Source organism: Podarcis gaigeae, assembly GCF_964106915.1.
Source record: "Podarcis gaigeae genome assembly, chromosome: 4".
NCBI lineage: Eukaryota > Metazoa > Chordata > Lepidosauria > Squamata > Lacertidae > Podarcis > Podarcis gaigeae.
In genome coordinates this window covers 35,519,059-35,536,150 of record NC_139677.1, presented here as the reverse complement: position 1 = coordinate 35,536,150, position 17,092 = coordinate 35,519,059, and the positions used below count along the sequence as shown (strand labels likewise).

At 42.3% G+C, this 17,092-nt stretch overlaps 1 protein-coding gene across 1 annotated transcript in view; it reads left to right on the top strand.

Moving 5' to 3' along the window:
• HERC2 (HECT and RLD domain containing E3 ubiquitin protein ligase 2) overlaps positions 1-17,092 on the top strand; it is a 96,369-nt gene that overhangs the window by 26,373 nt on the left and 52,904 nt on the right. The window contains exons 19-37 of the mRNA XM_083734082.1: positions 10-134; positions 1,287-1,465; positions 2,259-2,443; positions 2,645-2,800; positions 2,889-3,074; positions 3,546-3,716; positions 3,811-3,914; positions 4,634-4,784; positions 6,432-6,646; positions 9,361-9,493; positions 10,419-10,546; positions 10,647-10,842; positions 11,981-12,117; positions 12,848-13,021; positions 13,114-13,250; positions 14,001-14,152; positions 14,804-14,995; positions 15,815-16,002; positions 16,110-16,302. Coding sequence (XP_083590208.1) covers positions 10-134; positions 1,287-1,465; positions 2,259-2,443; positions 2,645-2,800; positions 2,889-3,074; positions 3,546-3,716; positions 3,811-3,914; positions 4,634-4,784; positions 6,432-6,646; positions 9,361-9,493; positions 10,419-10,546; positions 10,647-10,842; positions 11,981-12,117; positions 12,848-13,021; positions 13,114-13,250; positions 14,001-14,152; positions 14,804-14,995; positions 15,815-16,002; positions 16,110-16,302 — 3,102 coding nt within the window. The remainder of the gene's footprint in view (positions 1-9; positions 135-1,286; positions 1,466-2,258; positions 2,444-2,644; positions 2,801-2,888; positions 3,075-3,545; positions 3,717-3,810; positions 3,915-4,633; positions 4,785-6,431; positions 6,647-9,360; positions 9,494-10,418; positions 10,547-10,646; positions 10,843-11,980; positions 12,118-12,847; positions 13,022-13,113; positions 13,251-14,000; positions 14,153-14,803; positions 14,996-15,814; positions 16,003-16,109; positions 16,303-17,092) is intronic.

The window sequence follows — 17,092 nt, the reverse complement described above, 5'->3', positions numbered from 1 at the left end:
GATGTTTAGTTTCAGGGAATGAAACAAATGTAAGTCCAGGCCGTAGATTCATGATTGATCTTCTGGTTGGAAGCTTAATGGCCGATGGGGGTCTTGAGTCTGCACTGAATGCTGCGATCACTGCAGAAATCCAGGTATGCTTACTTTGTACAACTTGTACATTCTGATGAAATGGAAAAGATTACTTTTGGAAACCAGTTAGTTTCAAACTAGCCCCTGTTCTTTGTTTAACGGTTGTAATAGAAATGTGAATATTTATTTTGTTTTGAAAGGATTAGAAAAGACTGCGCAAGTAGGTGGGCATTTCATGTAGTAGATTAGAAAGCTGGCTGTGTCATTCCAGATCAACCTTTCTTTTCTATTGATATCCAGAGGTAACTGTATCACTTTTTGTTTAAGAGGCTTTCTCTCTGTGTAGTCTGACCCTACCTAGAATTTGGCGTCTCAAGCCCTCAAAAGTTTAGACTTGTGCATGAGGGTAATAGCCATGTAATAGCTGCATATTACACATAGCAAAGCCTCTCCTGTAGCTGCTTTGAAATCTATGAAAGTATCACTGGCATTGCTTTGTCTTGTGAGGAGGGAAATGGCATCTCAGCTCTATCCTGCTGCTCTCTTCCTCAATAGAAGAACTTGGTCATGACAAATAAAAATAAATAAATATACATGGATAGTAGATCAGTAATTCTGAAAATCTTAACTTCTTATGGGCTGGATAGTTGATGTTGCCCTATAGTGAAAGGCTGTTTTCCATTTTCACACCTCTTGTTGATATTGAGAAATGTGTGGCTTATAAAACCATAGCCATCATTCTTCAGATGAAGAAATGAATGCAGCTATCTTTTTGGACAAGTTTCTCCATTACATCCATATAGTTCACTTTGAGGAAGTGATGAGAAAAGATGGGAAAGCATATTTTCAATGACAAATAATTCCTTTTCGCCTGATGCTTTCATTTCCACATTTATCCAACCTACATGCGTTCAGGATTCTTTGAGCAGTAACTTATTCATTATCTTTGTGTCGTTGGGTTCAGCTGCTCATTCTACTGAAATTATTTCCAGTGCAGTCTCTATTGCTTTCTGTTCCATGAACCAGCCACATGGTCCTAATACCAGTGCAGAAGGAAAAATCCAATAGAATATACTGTAGTGTGCAGGAATGCCATTAATTCAGGCTTCCGTGGCAGAACATTCAGTGTCTTTTTTTAGTGGATATGACTCCCATTCGTTTCAGCTACAGTATAGAATGTTTACTGGTTTCAGTTTCAACTTTTCACTTTGTAGGATATAGAGGCAAAAAAAGAAGCCCAGAAAGAGAAAGAAATCGATGAACAGGAAGCAAACGCATCGACACTTCACAGGAGTAGAACACCATTGGACAAAGACCTCATTAATACTGGGATCTATGAATCTGCAGGAAAGCAGAGCTTACCTCTGGTTCAGCTAATTCAGCAATTGCTAAGGTAGCTTTTCAGCAAGGCTGTTTACTGAATCATTACCCTTTCCCACATATTATTCTTTTAAAAAACAAAACAGAAAACCTCTGGCCTCTTGTTTGCTCCTATGCTGCTTCTTTGTTCCTGGGCAGTCTTTTTTTTTTTTTTAAAAAAAAAAAGTTTACTGTGTGGTAATCATCAAGGTATAAGAAACTCAGCACGGAGAAACAGCAGACACATTTGTGAGCAGATATTTAAGGGAGTATGTGCTAGCCTGCCATTTTGAGTGGCAAAACCGCATGGACAGTTTTCTTGCTGCTTTTGAAACAGAGAGGATTTTCAAAAGCAGAGTGTAATATGGTATCAGAGTTAGCCGTTTTAAAATGGAAGAACTGTTCTGAGAATAGCCAAGCCCTTAAGCATATCTAGAGTAGCTTTTTGGCTTTTGGCCAGTGTGCTTTATATTTTCCAGTTTGATACTATTTTGTACCTAAGAACACATACCCTACATTAATGCAATAGATTTAAGGAAGAATATCATATTGCCCAACACTTCAGCATAGTACTTCTTTTACAGCAAATTATTTTGTCAATACCGATGGAACTGGGGATGATGTAGAAAAATAGATAATCTTCATTTTTGGGAATACGAAACAAATTGCTGTTCAGAGACTGTCATGGTGCCAACATAGCCAATCAAAATGCATGAGCTTCCTGACTCCCAAGAATCACAACAAAATCTTAGTTCATGCCTAGTTAGTTGTTACCTGTTTATTCAAGATGTCTTTTAAAACCTTCTTTAAAACATTATTCCCATCAGGAACATTGCTTCCCAGACGATAGCTAAACTGAAAGATGTGGCTCGCCGTATTTCTTCCTGCTTAGATCATGAACATTACAATAAAGAAAGGTCTGCTTCTCTAGACTTGCTGCTGCGTTTTCAGCGTTTGCTTGTGAGTAAGCTGTATCCAGGCGATAGTGTTGGCCAGATCCCGAATACATACAGTAAGTAGACCTTTTTGGGGCTATTGCTAGCATTCTGTTGACGTCCATTTAAAAACTGTATTAAAGAGCTTTTTCAAATTGCTAAGTTAGCTGTGTTTAAATGCGTTAATAGTTAATAATAACAAGCTTTTTTCAGGTTTTGACTTTCTAGATGTTGCTTATGATCTTTAAAAATAAAATGGTTCTTTTATTTTTTGACAGGTCCTGAGCTTTTAGGAGTTGGTTCTCTGTTGAAGAAATACACAGCCCTTTTGTGTACACATATTGGAGACATACTGCCTGTAGCTACTAGCATTGCATCCACTAGTCACAGGCATTTTGCAGAAGTATCTCGCATTGTAGATGGAGACCTAACAGGTACTGACTCGTCTTGTCCTTTGTTTTAGAGCCTGCCTACAGGGTTAACACTTCCAGAGTTTTGCTGAATGTCTCTATTTCCCCTTAGGTGTCCTCCTTCCAGAGTTGGTCGTATCTATAGTACTTCTTCTCAGTAAGAATGCTGGGCTCATCCAGGAAGCCGGTGCGATTCCTTTGCTGGCTGGTCTACTAGAGCATTTGGACAGATTCAACCATTTAGCTCCTGGTAAAGAGAGAGATGACAATGAAGACTTGGCTTGGCCAGGAATAATGGGTATGTTCTTCCTTGCAAACGTTTAGAATACTTGCTGGATCTTTCTAGCAGAGCTCCTAGCTTGTCTTTGCAGGTAGGCTTCAAAAGCTTTGTCTTGGCACAAAACCCACTTTAGACAGGTTACACAGTGTGGTGTAGTGGTTAAGAGCGGTAGTCTCGTAATCTGGAGAACCGGGTTCGAGTCTCCACTCCTCCACATGCAGCTGCTGGGTGACCTTGGGCCAGTCACACTTCCTTGAAGTCTCTCAGCCCCACTCACCTCACAGAGTGTTTGTTGTGGGGGAGGAAGGGAAAGGAGAATGTTAGCCGCTTTGAGACTCCTTAAAGGGAGTGAAAGGCGGGATATCAAATCCAAACTCTTCTTCTTCTTCTTCTACGTAGTATTTTCCTTGCTCTTCAATTCCTTACTCTTTTGGTTGGACCTTTTGGTTGTGAACCATAGCAATAACATGTATTTTTTTCACCTGTTAGGTTCATTTTTTACAGGACAGAATTGCAGGAACAACGAGGAAGTGACACTAATACGGAAAGCCGACTTGGAGAACCACAATAAAGATGGCGGCTTCTGGACAGTGATTGATGGCAAAGTGTACGATATAAAGGATTTCCAAACCCAGTCTTTAACAGGAAGCAGTATACTCGGTGAGATGTCAATTTGCTAACAAAACATACACCAAACAGAGTCCTATCTTGTTCGGTTGCCTCCTTTAACAGTTTGTTCCCTGGTTTCTTTTAGCTCAGTTTGCTGGAGAGGACCCAGTTGTAGCTTTGGAAGCAGCTCTGCAGTTCGAGGATACAAGAGAATCGATGCATGCCTTCTGTGTCGGCCAATATATGGAGGTAAGAGGGTTCTCCAAACAATTGCTAGCGGGCACAAAGGACACTACCAGGTGGAATTGTGTTCCTCCTGTTGCTTGAGGCAGGGTCTTCACACCTACTCACTCTTAACCAGGGCTTTTTTCAGCCGGAACTCGCCGGAACTCAGTTCCGGCACCTCTCAGGTGGGCGCCATTTCCGTTATAAGACAACAAGGGAAGCATTCATGGTGAGTTCCAGCACCTCTTTTTCTAGAAAAATAGCACTGCTCTTAATTAATTATCTTTGTGATTAGACAACCTATCCAGTTTTTATGAATTCCTGATGTTGAGGTCAGGTTTTTTACTTAGTTTTTAAGAAAGGAAAGACCCACCCACCTCAGCCTTTCCCACCCTTTTCCAAGCCGCTTGCTGATTTCCCTTATAGGCCTGTACAAAGACAACAGAGCTACATTTCTAGCATTCAGCTGTGACTGTGGGGTAGGGCAGTTATTAGTCTTTCTCTGCGGTTGGATCCCTTCCAGTCCTTTGCCCTTCCTGTGTCTCTCGCACATTACAATTAAATATCATGTCCAAGTTCCTGATGATGTTTTTGTTAAACTCAAAACTCTTTAAGTAGCTGCACATCACTTGATTACGAAGAGGTTTTTCCCCCCCATGGCTCGGGAAATTTGGTATTAATCTTTAAATCTGTCATTCAGTATGATATCACAGCTCTTTTGTTCTTCTCTTTCTTTGTTCTAGCCTGACCAAGAAGTGATTACTACACCAGATACTGGTAGTCTATCATCGCCTCTCATAGACACTGAAAGAAATTTAGGGCTGCTTCTTGGTCTGCATGCTTCATATCTGGCAATGAGTACACCCCTTTCTCCTGTGGAGGTTGAATGTGCCAGTAAGAATATCTTTATTCCAATTAAATGTAACTAATATGAAGTTGGGGATGTGCTCATAGTTTTAGGTCCATGTTTTAACATTAACCCTCTAACCACAGTGAGTGATTTAATGCTGTACATCAGATGTTTTCAACCTTTTTGAGTACGTGGCTCCTTGGACCAACTACATTATTTCTGCAGCACCCCTGTGGGGCTCAGGAGCCCAGGTACGTCACCCCTTACCTGCAGAGCTGGCAACCTCTCACCTTTTTTTGAGCACCCTCCCTTGTGGAGTTTTCCTTTAGCCTCCTCTCCCCTCTCCTTAGGAGTTGTCTGGACAGCTGCTGCAGCCGTCCCTGGTCTCTGAGCTGCCTCCCACCCCGTCCCAAAGAGAGGTGCCTCCCAGAGGCCTCATTTGCCTGAGAAGCTTATAGCCAGGGCTGCAGCAGTAAACAGCTGTGCAAGCCTTGGGTAGGCAGAGATGCAAGAGGGGATCAGAGGAGGAAGGGAAAAAAAGAGGGACAGAGGGCAATGTTGCCTGCGGCATCCCTAACCATCATTCAAGACCGTCATTCAGGGTGCCATTGCACACTGGTTGAAAACCGCTGATATACATGTTTACTCAAAAATAAGCCCTACTGAGTTCAGTGGAACTTACTCTGGGATAAGTGTTTATAGGATTGCAGCCTTTGTAATACAACTTGCCCATCAATACTGTGGGCCGGTACATAAAGCTGCAAAACAATTTCTATTCGAAGCATAATTCAATTCAGTAATTTTTTTGGATAGAACTCTATGTATGTGCAGCAAGTTATGTACTTACGTACATAACAATCAATCTTGGAGAAGGATAATTCTTCAATAAACTGTTAGTATACTACTTTGTTTCAAAACTGGCAGATGGTCTGACTTGGGAGAAATTATTGCTCTCCATGCATAAGTAAATACATGGGCAAGGCTGAATAATGAAACAGCAGGTGTCTGATCCCCAAAAGTAGCTTAGTTTGAGTATAGTTTGACGTGCATTGCTGCTGTCTTAACATTTTTTAAAATGATAGTTTGCTTTTATTGCATTTTAAATTTTGTGTGCCGCTTTTTGAGCTCAAGGTGGAGTAAAATGATGTGCTAAAATTTGTTGAAAATTACAGCCATTGATTAAGATGAACTATATCAAGGTGCGGCCGAAGCTCAGTAATGCATTTGCTTTGCTTGCAAAAAGTCCCAGTTCAGTATTTAGCATCTCTGTTTTCAATAGAACTTATATTGTTCGGGTAGTAGGGAAAAGACCTGCTGCCCAAGACTGGAGAGCACTGCCAGTTGGGGGAGATTTTATTGAACTAGATGGGTTAAGTATTTTGAATTAATTAGTTTTAAATCAAAAAGAGAGCTTCCACAAAACTGTTTCTGAAGAAATCCTCTAAAACATATATGCATCAAATATTGCATATAACTTCAGGGTAGACCCCTGAATCCTCTTTTTTTAAGCAGAAGAATTACACTTTCACCTGCGTAACAAAGCTGCAAAAGCAACATGCTTTCTTATGTCCTCCTATTCCTTTCAAACAATTCCCTTTATATATATATATATATATATATATATATATATATATATATATATATATAAAGCTCATAACACACTATTTAATGTATTTCTGTTCTTCTTGTAGAATGGTTGAAGTCTTCTATTTTCTCTGGAGGCTTGCAAACCAGTCAAATACATTACAGTTACAACGAGGAGAAGGATGAAGACCACTGCAGCTCTCCTGGCAATACCACCCCTAACAAATCAAAGCTGTATTCCCATCGACTGACCTTGAGTGACCACTCACAGCCATTTCTGCAAGCGATTGCAGACAACAACATCCAGGACCACACGGTGAAGGTAACAGTGCACTGTGTGAAGGACATAGGCTGATGCTTCCTACCCTTCCCAGTGGCCATAGCCCTCTAAGTAGACAAAGCTGGATGGATTATCTCACTCTCGGTAGTGAAATGGTCAGTGGGATTCTTGGCAGCTGGGAACCTCGAGTCTCTTAGTTTATAGGAATACCAGGAATTATTATGCAGTTGACCTCTGTACTCCTGTCCTGTACTCCTTTATCAACCGGCAGTGGACTTCGTATTTGGGAACATTTGACTCTCACTATTTTTTATTAACCAGAGATGGGGAGCCTGAAGCCCTCCAGTTTTTATTTAGCTTCCATTATCACTGACAGTTGGCTTTCCTGGCTGAGGTTTATGGGAGTCCAACAATCTCAGGGCCGGGGGCATGAATTTCCACACCTGCTAATACAGATTTTTGTTACCTCTCTCTGCATTGTGAGCTGAGTAGTTCCTGGCCTCCTTGTCAATAAATCATAACAGGGCAAAGTGTTACCTTGCTAATAGGAATAGGAACACCTGAATAATTCAAATAGTGTATGTGTAGCAAATCATATAAAAGGCCTAATGCCTCTGGTTGGGTTTTTCTTCATATTTCTCCTCAGGGCATTTTTCAGTTCTCTTTTTGGCTGGCGGCTGCTTTTAGTTTTGCTGATTGTTGCCTTGATCCATACTACTCATTGAGGGTGTTGGAGTTACTGCAGCAGCTCTAATTCATCTCTCCTTCCTCCCACCCCCAAACCCTTTCTCTTCTGAGTATGCCAGGAAAATAGCATCTGCCTTCTTAAAAAAACCCAACACCACCAAACCAACCACCTCTGCAAAATTCTGCCGAATAACAAAAATAAAACCATGTGTGAAATATGCAGTACGCTGTTCATCTAGCTGCCACTTTTTCCTTATGTTCGGTGTCTTTGTGTATTATATGAAGGAATGCAGTATCTTTTTATCCTAATTGGTTACCAGTGTGGCTTGCTTTGGGTGAGGAAAAATGGATTGTGGATTTCCCACTGATGGAGAAATGCATCTAAGAATGCTTCTTAAGTAACGCCTCGAAGAAATATTATCTCTTGGGATTATGCCATGGGTAGGCAAACTAAGGCCCGGGAGCTGGATCCGGTCCAATCGCTGCCTAAATCCGGCATGCAGATGGTCCAGGAATCGGCGTGTTTTTACATGAGTAGAATGTGCCCTTTTATTTAAAATGCATCTCTGGGTTGCTTGTGGGGCATAGAAATTCATTCATACATTCCCCCCCCCAAATATAGTCCATCCCCCCACAAGGTATGAGGGACAGTGGACCAGCCCCCTGCTGAAAAAGTTTGCTGACCCGTGGATAATGCCATAGAAGGCAAAGGAAACTAGCATCATGTGGCCTACGAGGGATGGGTTATAATTAGTAACTTTTGGAGAAGCTTTGCCTGTTAAGACTTGTAGCTTTATGGAGCCTTTATCTGAAATGACCTTATTTGAAAGTATGGCATACAGAAAATGTAAGGAGAGGAGCTGAGATTTTTGGGCCAGACCTGACTTTGGCCATCCATGTTCTAGTGACCTCTAGTGCATAAGTGCACTGCCTCTTGAAGACAATCCCGAAACTTAAATGGTTTCCAAATTTGGCTTCCAGCTTTTTGACTCCTTGCCCAGTTGCTCCTGGGTTCAGTCAGATTGCCAAAGTCCTAAATCGGGGTGGGGGTGAAATAGACTTTGGTTCTCCAGAGGCTGCTGAACCAAACTCCCATCAGTCCCAGCAAGCACAGCCATTCAGTGGTAGGTACTCTGGGAGTCATAGCTCAGCGACATTCAAAGGGGCCAAGGGTGCCCACACATGATGAAAGGTTTGGGGCAAAATATTTAAAGAATCTCCTCCTCCTATATGAAACTGCCTGAGTCCTTCATTCTTCATTTAAGGCCTTGCTTCAGGTAGTGTCATGATCAGAAATGTGTCAGGTGGGTTACCCAAATCTTGAGAGCTACCACTGGAAACACCTATCACTGTCTGTATTTTATCATCCTGTCAGAAGAATTTGGGGCTATTACAGAATACTGCCTTTTGGGGGGTGGGGGGAGACCTGTGGCCCTCCGGATGGGCTCCATCTCTCCACAGACACATTCAGTGCTGCCAATACTCATGAATGATAAGACTTGTAGTCCAGCTACATTTGGAGGGCCAAAAGTTCTCCACATCTGCTTTTATAGTGATTTGATGCTGTTCCTGTTTTCAGTTCTCCCCCCCTCCCTTTTTCTTAAGCTTGCGCTGTTTGCAATAGGGTTTCTTTTTTGCCCCACTGTTTTATAGTATTTTCTCTCTCTGCATATGTGTCTACCTGTGGAGGATAATATGGATATCTATATAGATCTAGATCTATATATCTATCTCTCTATATACTGTATCTCTCTCTCTCTCTCTCTCTGTGTGTGTGTGTGTGTGTGTGTGTGTGTACACACACACACACACACACACACACACCCCACGATAAATCTTCAAAAAGCCACAACTCTTTGCTCAGGTTTTTCTTGTGCAGCGTACACATAGCATTATAGCACTATCAGGGACTCTTAGTAGCTCATAGGGACAGAGTTTGAAATGATTATCAGACAGAACCAGCTTGCAAATATTTGTTAATTTATTATTATTGTTATAAAAAGTAACGTGTGCTGCAGTGCATGGATACTGCAGTGATATTTCGACTAAGCGTGTTCATTTTTCTGCAGGACTTCTTATGTCAAGTGGAGAGGTATTGCAAACAGTGCCACTTGACAACACCAATTACGTTCCCTCCAGAGCACCCAGTGGAGGAAGTAGGACGTCTGTTGCTATGTTGCCTTCTAAAGCATGAGGATTTAGGTATATACCGTATTTTTCGCTCTATAACACACACCCGACCATAACACGCACATAGTTTTTAGAGGAGGAAAACAAGAAAAAAAATATTCTAAACGAAACAGTGGATGTATGATTTTTGTGGTTCATGCTGTGGCCACAGACATGTGATCTGACGGTGAGTTTGAGGTAGCCCAATGCAAAAATCCTGAGGATCCATGTGGACCCATGCTTTGTAACCACGTTTTTGCACCACTGTGGCCCCAGGCCACAGTGGGTGCGTGATTCTTTTGGTGCAAGCTGTAGCCATGGACATGCTATGTGATCTGATGGTGAATTTGGGGTGACCCAGTGCAAAAATCCTGAGGATCCACGTTTTAAGTGGGGAGGGAAGGAAAAGCACTCAAGGGACAAGGAACACGCATGGGGTGTGTGGAGAAGGATGCTGTTAATAATGCAGAAGAGGGGTATAAGAGGAGAAGCAAGCAGGCTCTGCTTCTCTCCCTTCTCGCTGGCTTGCTGAAAAACTTTGCTGCTATTTAGCCAGCTGAGTGGGGAGGAGAGAGGGACTCGTGTAAGTGGCTCTTCTCCTCTCCCGCTTTGATTCTTTAAAGAAGCAGGCTCTCTGTCCCTCTCTCCTCCCCACACAGCGGCTCTTCTCCCACTTTGCTGTTTCAAAGCGAGCCACGGAGGAGGGAAGGAAGGGGAACCATGGATCCTCTGCTCACGACTGCAGCAGATCCCCCCCCCCCGCGCCATCCGTAGGCATTCGCTCCATAACACACACAGACATTTCCCCTTACTTTCTAGGAGGAAAAAAGTGAGTGTTATGGTGCAAAAAATACGGTACATTAGACACACAATTGTTCTAAAATTCTTACTGTATTACTTTGATTTCCCCCCCTCCAATGATGCAATGAGATCTTCTCTCTCGTTCCCCTTCTTAAAGGTCATATAGCACTCTCGCTTGTTCATCCTGCTATGCTAGGAGTTGACCAAGTTAAACATCGTGTACTTCCAAAATCTGTAGCAGATGTGTGTCGTGTTGTCTACCAAGCAAAATGCTCGCTGATCAAGGTAAGCATCAGACCAAGGAATCACTGGTACCCTTTCTTGAGACATTAGGTGTTACTGTTACCTTACTAACAGAGGGATCTGTTTGCATTGTTGTTTTAAGACTCACCAGGAACAAGGAAGATCTTACAAGGAGGTTTGTGCCCCTGTTATTGAGCGTTTGAGATTCCTCTTCAATGAATTGCGTCCGGCGGTGTGTAATGACCTCTCCATTATGTCCAAGCTTAAAAGTCTAAGTTCTTTGCCCCGATGGAGAAGGGTAGTTCAGAAGATAATTAGAGAGCGAAGAAAAAAGAGAGGTAAATGTTTTGAAATACAATTTCTTGTTGAAGGGCAAGAGACTATTATGCATTTTGTCAGTTTGCTTGTGAGGTAGAAGACAACAGATGCTTGCTTCATTCTCAAGCAAGACTTTTGCATCCCATTAAAAAAAGATTCCATAAATATATATCTTGCTAGATCTCACTTAGTACTATGTAAAGGTAAAGGTAAAGGTACCCCTGCCCGTAGGGGCCAGTCTTGCCAGACTCTGGGGTTGTGCGCCCATCTCACTCAAGAGGCCAGGGGCCAGCGCTGTCCGGAGACACTTCCGGGTCACGTGGCCAGCGTGACATCGCTGCTCTGGCGAGCCAGAGCCGCACACGGAAACGCCGTTTACCTTCCCGTCGGTAAGCGGTCCCTATTTATCTACTTGCACCCAGAGGTGCTTTCGAACTGCTAGGTTGGCAGGCGCTGGGACCGAGCAGCGGGAGCGCACCCCGCCGCAGGGATTCGAACTGCCGACCTTTCAATCGGCAAGTCTTAGGCGCTGAGGCTTTAACCCACAGTGCCACCTGCGTCCCTTAGTACTATGTGGGCTCTATCTAATTGCAAAAGACATAGTGTAATTAGGAATTGGAGGGGAACAGTTCAGGGAGAGGGGAAAAGAAGGGAGTGTCTACTTGCAGTTGTGTGTCAATCTGAATTCTTTACATTTTTGTAAAGCAGTGTTTTCTATGGAAGCTCCCATTTGTCTTGGTAATTAAAAAAAAATAGTTTTGCTCATGCTTTTGGAAGTGGATAAAGGTGACACAAATTTGATGTACAGTGGCACCTTGGTTCTGGAACAGCTTAGTTGTCGAACAAATTGGGGTTCCGGTTTGTGAACGTTTTTCCGAAGCCAAACATCCGATGTGGCTTCTGCTTGAGTGCAGGAATCTCCTTCAGCCAATCAGAAGACACACCTTGGTTTTTGAATGGTTTTGGGAGTCAAACGGACTCCCGGAATGGATTAAGTTCGAGAACCAAGGTACCACTGTATTGAAGTAACATTGTAACTGTATTTTGTATATAACCCACTGTATATAACCCACCCTGGGGCCCAAGGGTGAAGGGGGCGCACTATAAATATAAAGAGATAAATAAATATAGTATGTTTGCTTTATGTCTTGCTGCTAGTCCCTAAAAAGTCCGAGCCGTCTGATGTGGAAGAGTCCAAAATTGGGAATGAGGAAAGTGATTTGGAAGAGCCTTGCGTCATACCTCACAGCCCTGTGACAGCTGATAAAAGGCCCTTGTCAGCCAAATCGCCCAAGGTATGCAGAGTATCAGGTACTAAATATGAGCCAGCTGCACAGTAGCTAACGACCATTCAGAATATGTGAATGTGGCAGCTGAGTGTCAGGCGGTATGTTTATCAGAGTGGTGGTCATGTTTATTAGTCGCTGCAAAAACAAGCATATTAGTCTGTTGCTGCAAAAGCAGCTGTGCAAAGAGAGAAATGAATGACATTATTAACAGTGGTCGTTCACAAAACAGTAGATAACACAGTATGTATGCATCTTCGTGGCATACGTGCTATACTAATGTCCAGTGATTTCGCAGGCACTCTGTGGAGGAAAGTTGTGTATTTGGATATCCTTGCTGAACCTTACTTTGTATATACATGATACGCAAGTGTGTGAGACCTTCCTCACAGTCACACAGAGAGGATCTTTAGTTGGGTGTTTAAGTGAACTGGCTCCAAGTCTTGGATGAACTTCCTTTGTGTCATAAATGTAGATTTTAAATGTCAGCATTGGCCTTCCTCTGTATCTAAAGGTAATTCCTTCTACCTGCTGAATTCTACCTTTTTAAGTTAAAAAGTGTCGCACATGAATAAATGCGGTGTACGTAAGAGGTCACATTTGTAAAACCTTTCTTGGTCGTAGAACTTAGTGCTCTAAATTTTTCTATATTAACATGCCACTGTGGGGCAAGCACTATTTTCAGACTGATTTCTTGGGTTATTAATTTGAGTGTAAATGTGCATTTTGTTTTTTCTAGGATAAATGGCAGCCGCTGATCAACACAGTTACGGGTGTTCACAAGTACAAATGGCTGAAACAGAACGTCCAGGGCTTATATCCCCAGTCTGCTCTTCTCAATACCATAGTTGAATTTGCTTTAAAAGAAGAGCCCATTGATGTTGAAAAAATGCGGAAGTGCTTACTAAAACAGGTAAGGCATGGCTCGCTTCATATGGTGGGGCCTTGCTGCGTAAAGATCTTACATAGATAAAATATTTACCTCCTTTCTCTCTTGTTTTGTAGCTGGAAAGAGCCGAGGTTCGTTTAGAGGGCATTGATACAATCCTAAAGCTGGCATCCAAGAGTTTCCTGTTGCCTTCTGCACAATACGCTATGTTCTGTGGATGGCAAAGACTTATTCCGGAAGGAACCAACATAGGGTAATTTTTGTTCTCTCTTGCATCTCACACTTTTGCTTCTTCATACCTAATCTGGCTCTTTGTTGTGCTGTTTAGGTGAAACATAGGGGTTTCACAGGGGGACCTTGGGAGCTTTGATGGTGAACAAAAGCTCCTGTATGGCACAGGTGGAGCACTAGGTGACGATGTTCATGGTCCTGGTGTAGCATTTATGTGTCATAGGAGCACCTTGTTTCTTATAGTAGTAGTGGTGGGATATCTCCAGCCTGCCAGGCATCCCCCATTTGGCCTGCATTGTATATTGGCTCAAACTATAGCCACTTGCCCATCACTTTGACATCATATAATGTCAGGCGCAGGACAGGTAAAGCTGCAGCACCAAATTCCAAAGTAAGAGTCTGCGCTCCCACTTCTTCCTTTGCAATCGCGGGTTTAAATTTGAATTGCCAGGTGTCATATGACATTAGGTGATGGTCAGGTGGGGGCAGTTGCATGCAGAGTGTTCCAGATCTGGGTTCAGCCCCCTGTCCAGATCCTACCCTTCTCCTTGAGCTAATACAAATGTGTACTGGGAAAGTCTTGCAAAGGCACAGAAGGTGGGGTTCTGAGAGGGTTTGAACAGCAGGTGGGCAGCTTTTTCTGGCTTGTGTGTGGCCCCCAACGCTGTTGTCGCACTTTGCAGCAGTATCCGCTTGTGATGCAAAATAGGTGTTAAGGTAGGTTACCATTCTGAAAACACTGGAAATCATGGCTTGCTTGTCATCCACATAGGGAACCCTTAACGGACTGCTTAAAGGATGTGGATCTGATTCCGCCCTTCAATCGTATGCTCCTGGAAGTTACTTTTGGGAAGTTGTACTCATGGGCTATTCAGAACGTTCGGAACATCTTGCTTGATGCTAACAACAGGTTCAAAGAACTAGGTGAGTATTACCAATACTCTTCTGTAATTTAAAATAAAAAATAAAAACTCCACTTTGTTTACTTTTCTTTTGTGTCTGTTAGTTGGGTGCAAGTTGTTGAATTTCCACGAAGTTTCAAAAGTATTTTTTGCACATCTTGCAGCCACCAAATCATGCCTGTGTATTTGATGCTCCTTTCTCCCCCTAACCACCTATCCAAGGCTGGCTGTGAGACATGGCATATTCAGGGATGTCGTTAGGGTTGTTCTTAACGCTCTTCCATGTTGCTTCTGGGGAGTTTAATTTCTTTGGAGGAAGATGGAAGGAAGTGAGCCCTCTCTCCTGAGGTGCACATTCTGGGTGGGACCTGTAGCTTTGGCTCATAATCTTGTTCCTCCTTTGAAGATTTGGCTATCAAGCAAATCTTCGTAGTGACCATACAGCCAGTGAAATGTAGTTTTGTATTTGCAAACCTTACTTAGATGAAGTGCTGTCAGGTGAATCTGTTCTTTCCTTGGAGAGCCTGCTGGGAACGTCGGAAAACAGAGGCAACTTAACTAGTAAACCAGTTCCAGAAGCAAGCTAACAGTCATCTCAAGGTCATTTACTTGAGCCGATAGGCAGCCATTGCCTTGCGTGTGTCTGTTAAAATATATCCTATTTCTCTGCTAGGAATCCAACCTGTTCCCCTGCAAACCATTACCAATGAGAACCCTGCGGGACCAAGCCTTGGGACTATTCCACAAGCACGTTTCTTATTGGTCATGCTTAATATGCTAACCCTACAGCATGGCGCAAACACCATGAACCTTCTTCTCAATTCTGGCATGTTGGCACTGACGCAAACCACCTTGCGACTGATAGGTACGTTTGCTACTTGGGAAAGACCCATCTTACCTGTCAATTCAATATCTCCTACCAGAGGTGGTCTTGTAGTAAGGTTAAAGCTTACCGGGAAGTGATATACAATGAATTGAAAAGGATGTTCAAAATACATTTTGTAAAAAAACCCAGAAGCTTTTCTTTTGGGAATTATAGGGACAGAACTACGCAAATTGTATAGAAACTTATTCATGTATGCTACTGCAGCAGCAAGAGTGCTACTTGCCCAAAAGTGGAAAGAAGCAGAAGTCCCAGTAAAGAAAGAATGGATACAAAAACTTATGGAAATGGCGAAACTTATCAGAATAAGAAATCAAGATAACAAACTTTTTATAAAAGAATGTGGAAATGGTTTATAGAATATTTACAGATAAATTGCAAACAGATAAAAACATTAGCAGGATTATTGGAATAACCTTCAGTTTCATAAGAGTATATATTTGAAGTAGATCATTAAATGAGCAAATTAAATGAATTTGGATATGCAGAAGATATTAAAAAGTAAATTTAAGGAACTGCAGAAAGGAGGGGGGGGGGAAGGAAGTCAAACTTTGAAATGTTAAATTGATTGTAAAACTAGTGAAATGTATAAACTTGAAAAGTATAAATAAAAACTTTTAAAAAATAATTAAAAAATAGAATATTTCCTACCACTGAACTATGTCTCTTCGGCTTTGCACATTGAACAAAAGTATTGCATTCTTGTGGAGACTGCTTTGGAAAGCTGGAATAAGTTACTGCTTTTGATATTAGTTATCTCTTAACGGCTGCAAGATCTCAAGATACCTCTCATTAAATTAGGGCCTAGTTCGGACAACGTCGAGGAAGATATGCTTGCTTCGTCCCGTGGCGTTTCTGCTACAGTCCTAGAAGAGTCCCGGAAGGAGACCACTCCAGTTCAACTTCCTGTGTCAGGGCCAGAGTTGGCAGCCATGATGAAGATTGGCACCAGAGTGATGAGGGGGGTGGACTGGAAGTGGGGAGATCAGGTACTGCTTGCCTATGTCTGCCATATATTTTATTTGCTGGATATCAGTTCACTCTATGATCTTAATTATTGGCCATATGTTTTTTAAACTTTCCTGTATTTCTGCAGGATGGCCCTCCTCCAGGCTTGGGGCGCGTGATTGGAGAATTGGGTGAAGACGGCTGGATTCGAGTTCAGTGGGACACTGGCAGCACCAATTCTTACAGGATGGGGAAAGAGGGAAAATACGATCTCAAGCTGGCTGAGCCACCACCTGCTTCTCAGCCTACAACAGAAGACTCGGACACAGAGGATGATTCTGGTAAGGCTTTTCTGCTGAACAAGTGGTAATGTAGCTACCAAGCAGTAAGTGGTTTGAACAAATAGGCCTTGTTCTACTATCACCTCGTTTGTCAAGAAAGAGATCCAACTAATTTAGAGAAGCCGGACACTTGGTAGTTTTGTAGTTATAGGTATTCCTAGAATATGCATTCTCCTCTTCTAATCATAAGACATAAGCGATGCAGAGAGGTTAAAAACCTAGCTATTCTGGGCATTGACATTATAAGAGTGGATGGGGCAACCCAGCCAGATGGGTAGCGTTTAAATAACATCATCATCTCATTCATATATATATATATATATATATATATATATATATATATATATATATATATTTCTTTCTTTCTTTCTTTCTTTCTTTCTTTCTTTCTTTCTTTCTTTCTTTCTTTCTTTCTTTCTTTCTTTCTTTCTTTCTTTCCTTCCTTCCTTCCTTCCTTCCTTCCTTCCTTCCTTCCTTCCTTTTAACTTTCTGAACTTTCTAACATTGCTCCAGCTGCTGGGAACAGAATGTGGGGTTTAATTTATTTTGGGTTAATTTCACTTCCAGTGCTGGTATTTGAGTGGTGTGTTGGTATACAGTAGCACCACCGCTTGCATGCAGTTAACCCATGCAATTTCAACCTAGCTCACTTGAAATCTTGCAGATTAAATGCACACAAGGCGGAGAGCTCAAAAAGCTTCTTTTGCACCGGGTGTTCTTGGTGCTCAAAGAGCTTTTATCCAGGGGTGTCTATCCACCAGTGGAACAGGCACAATTCGTGGAATGGATT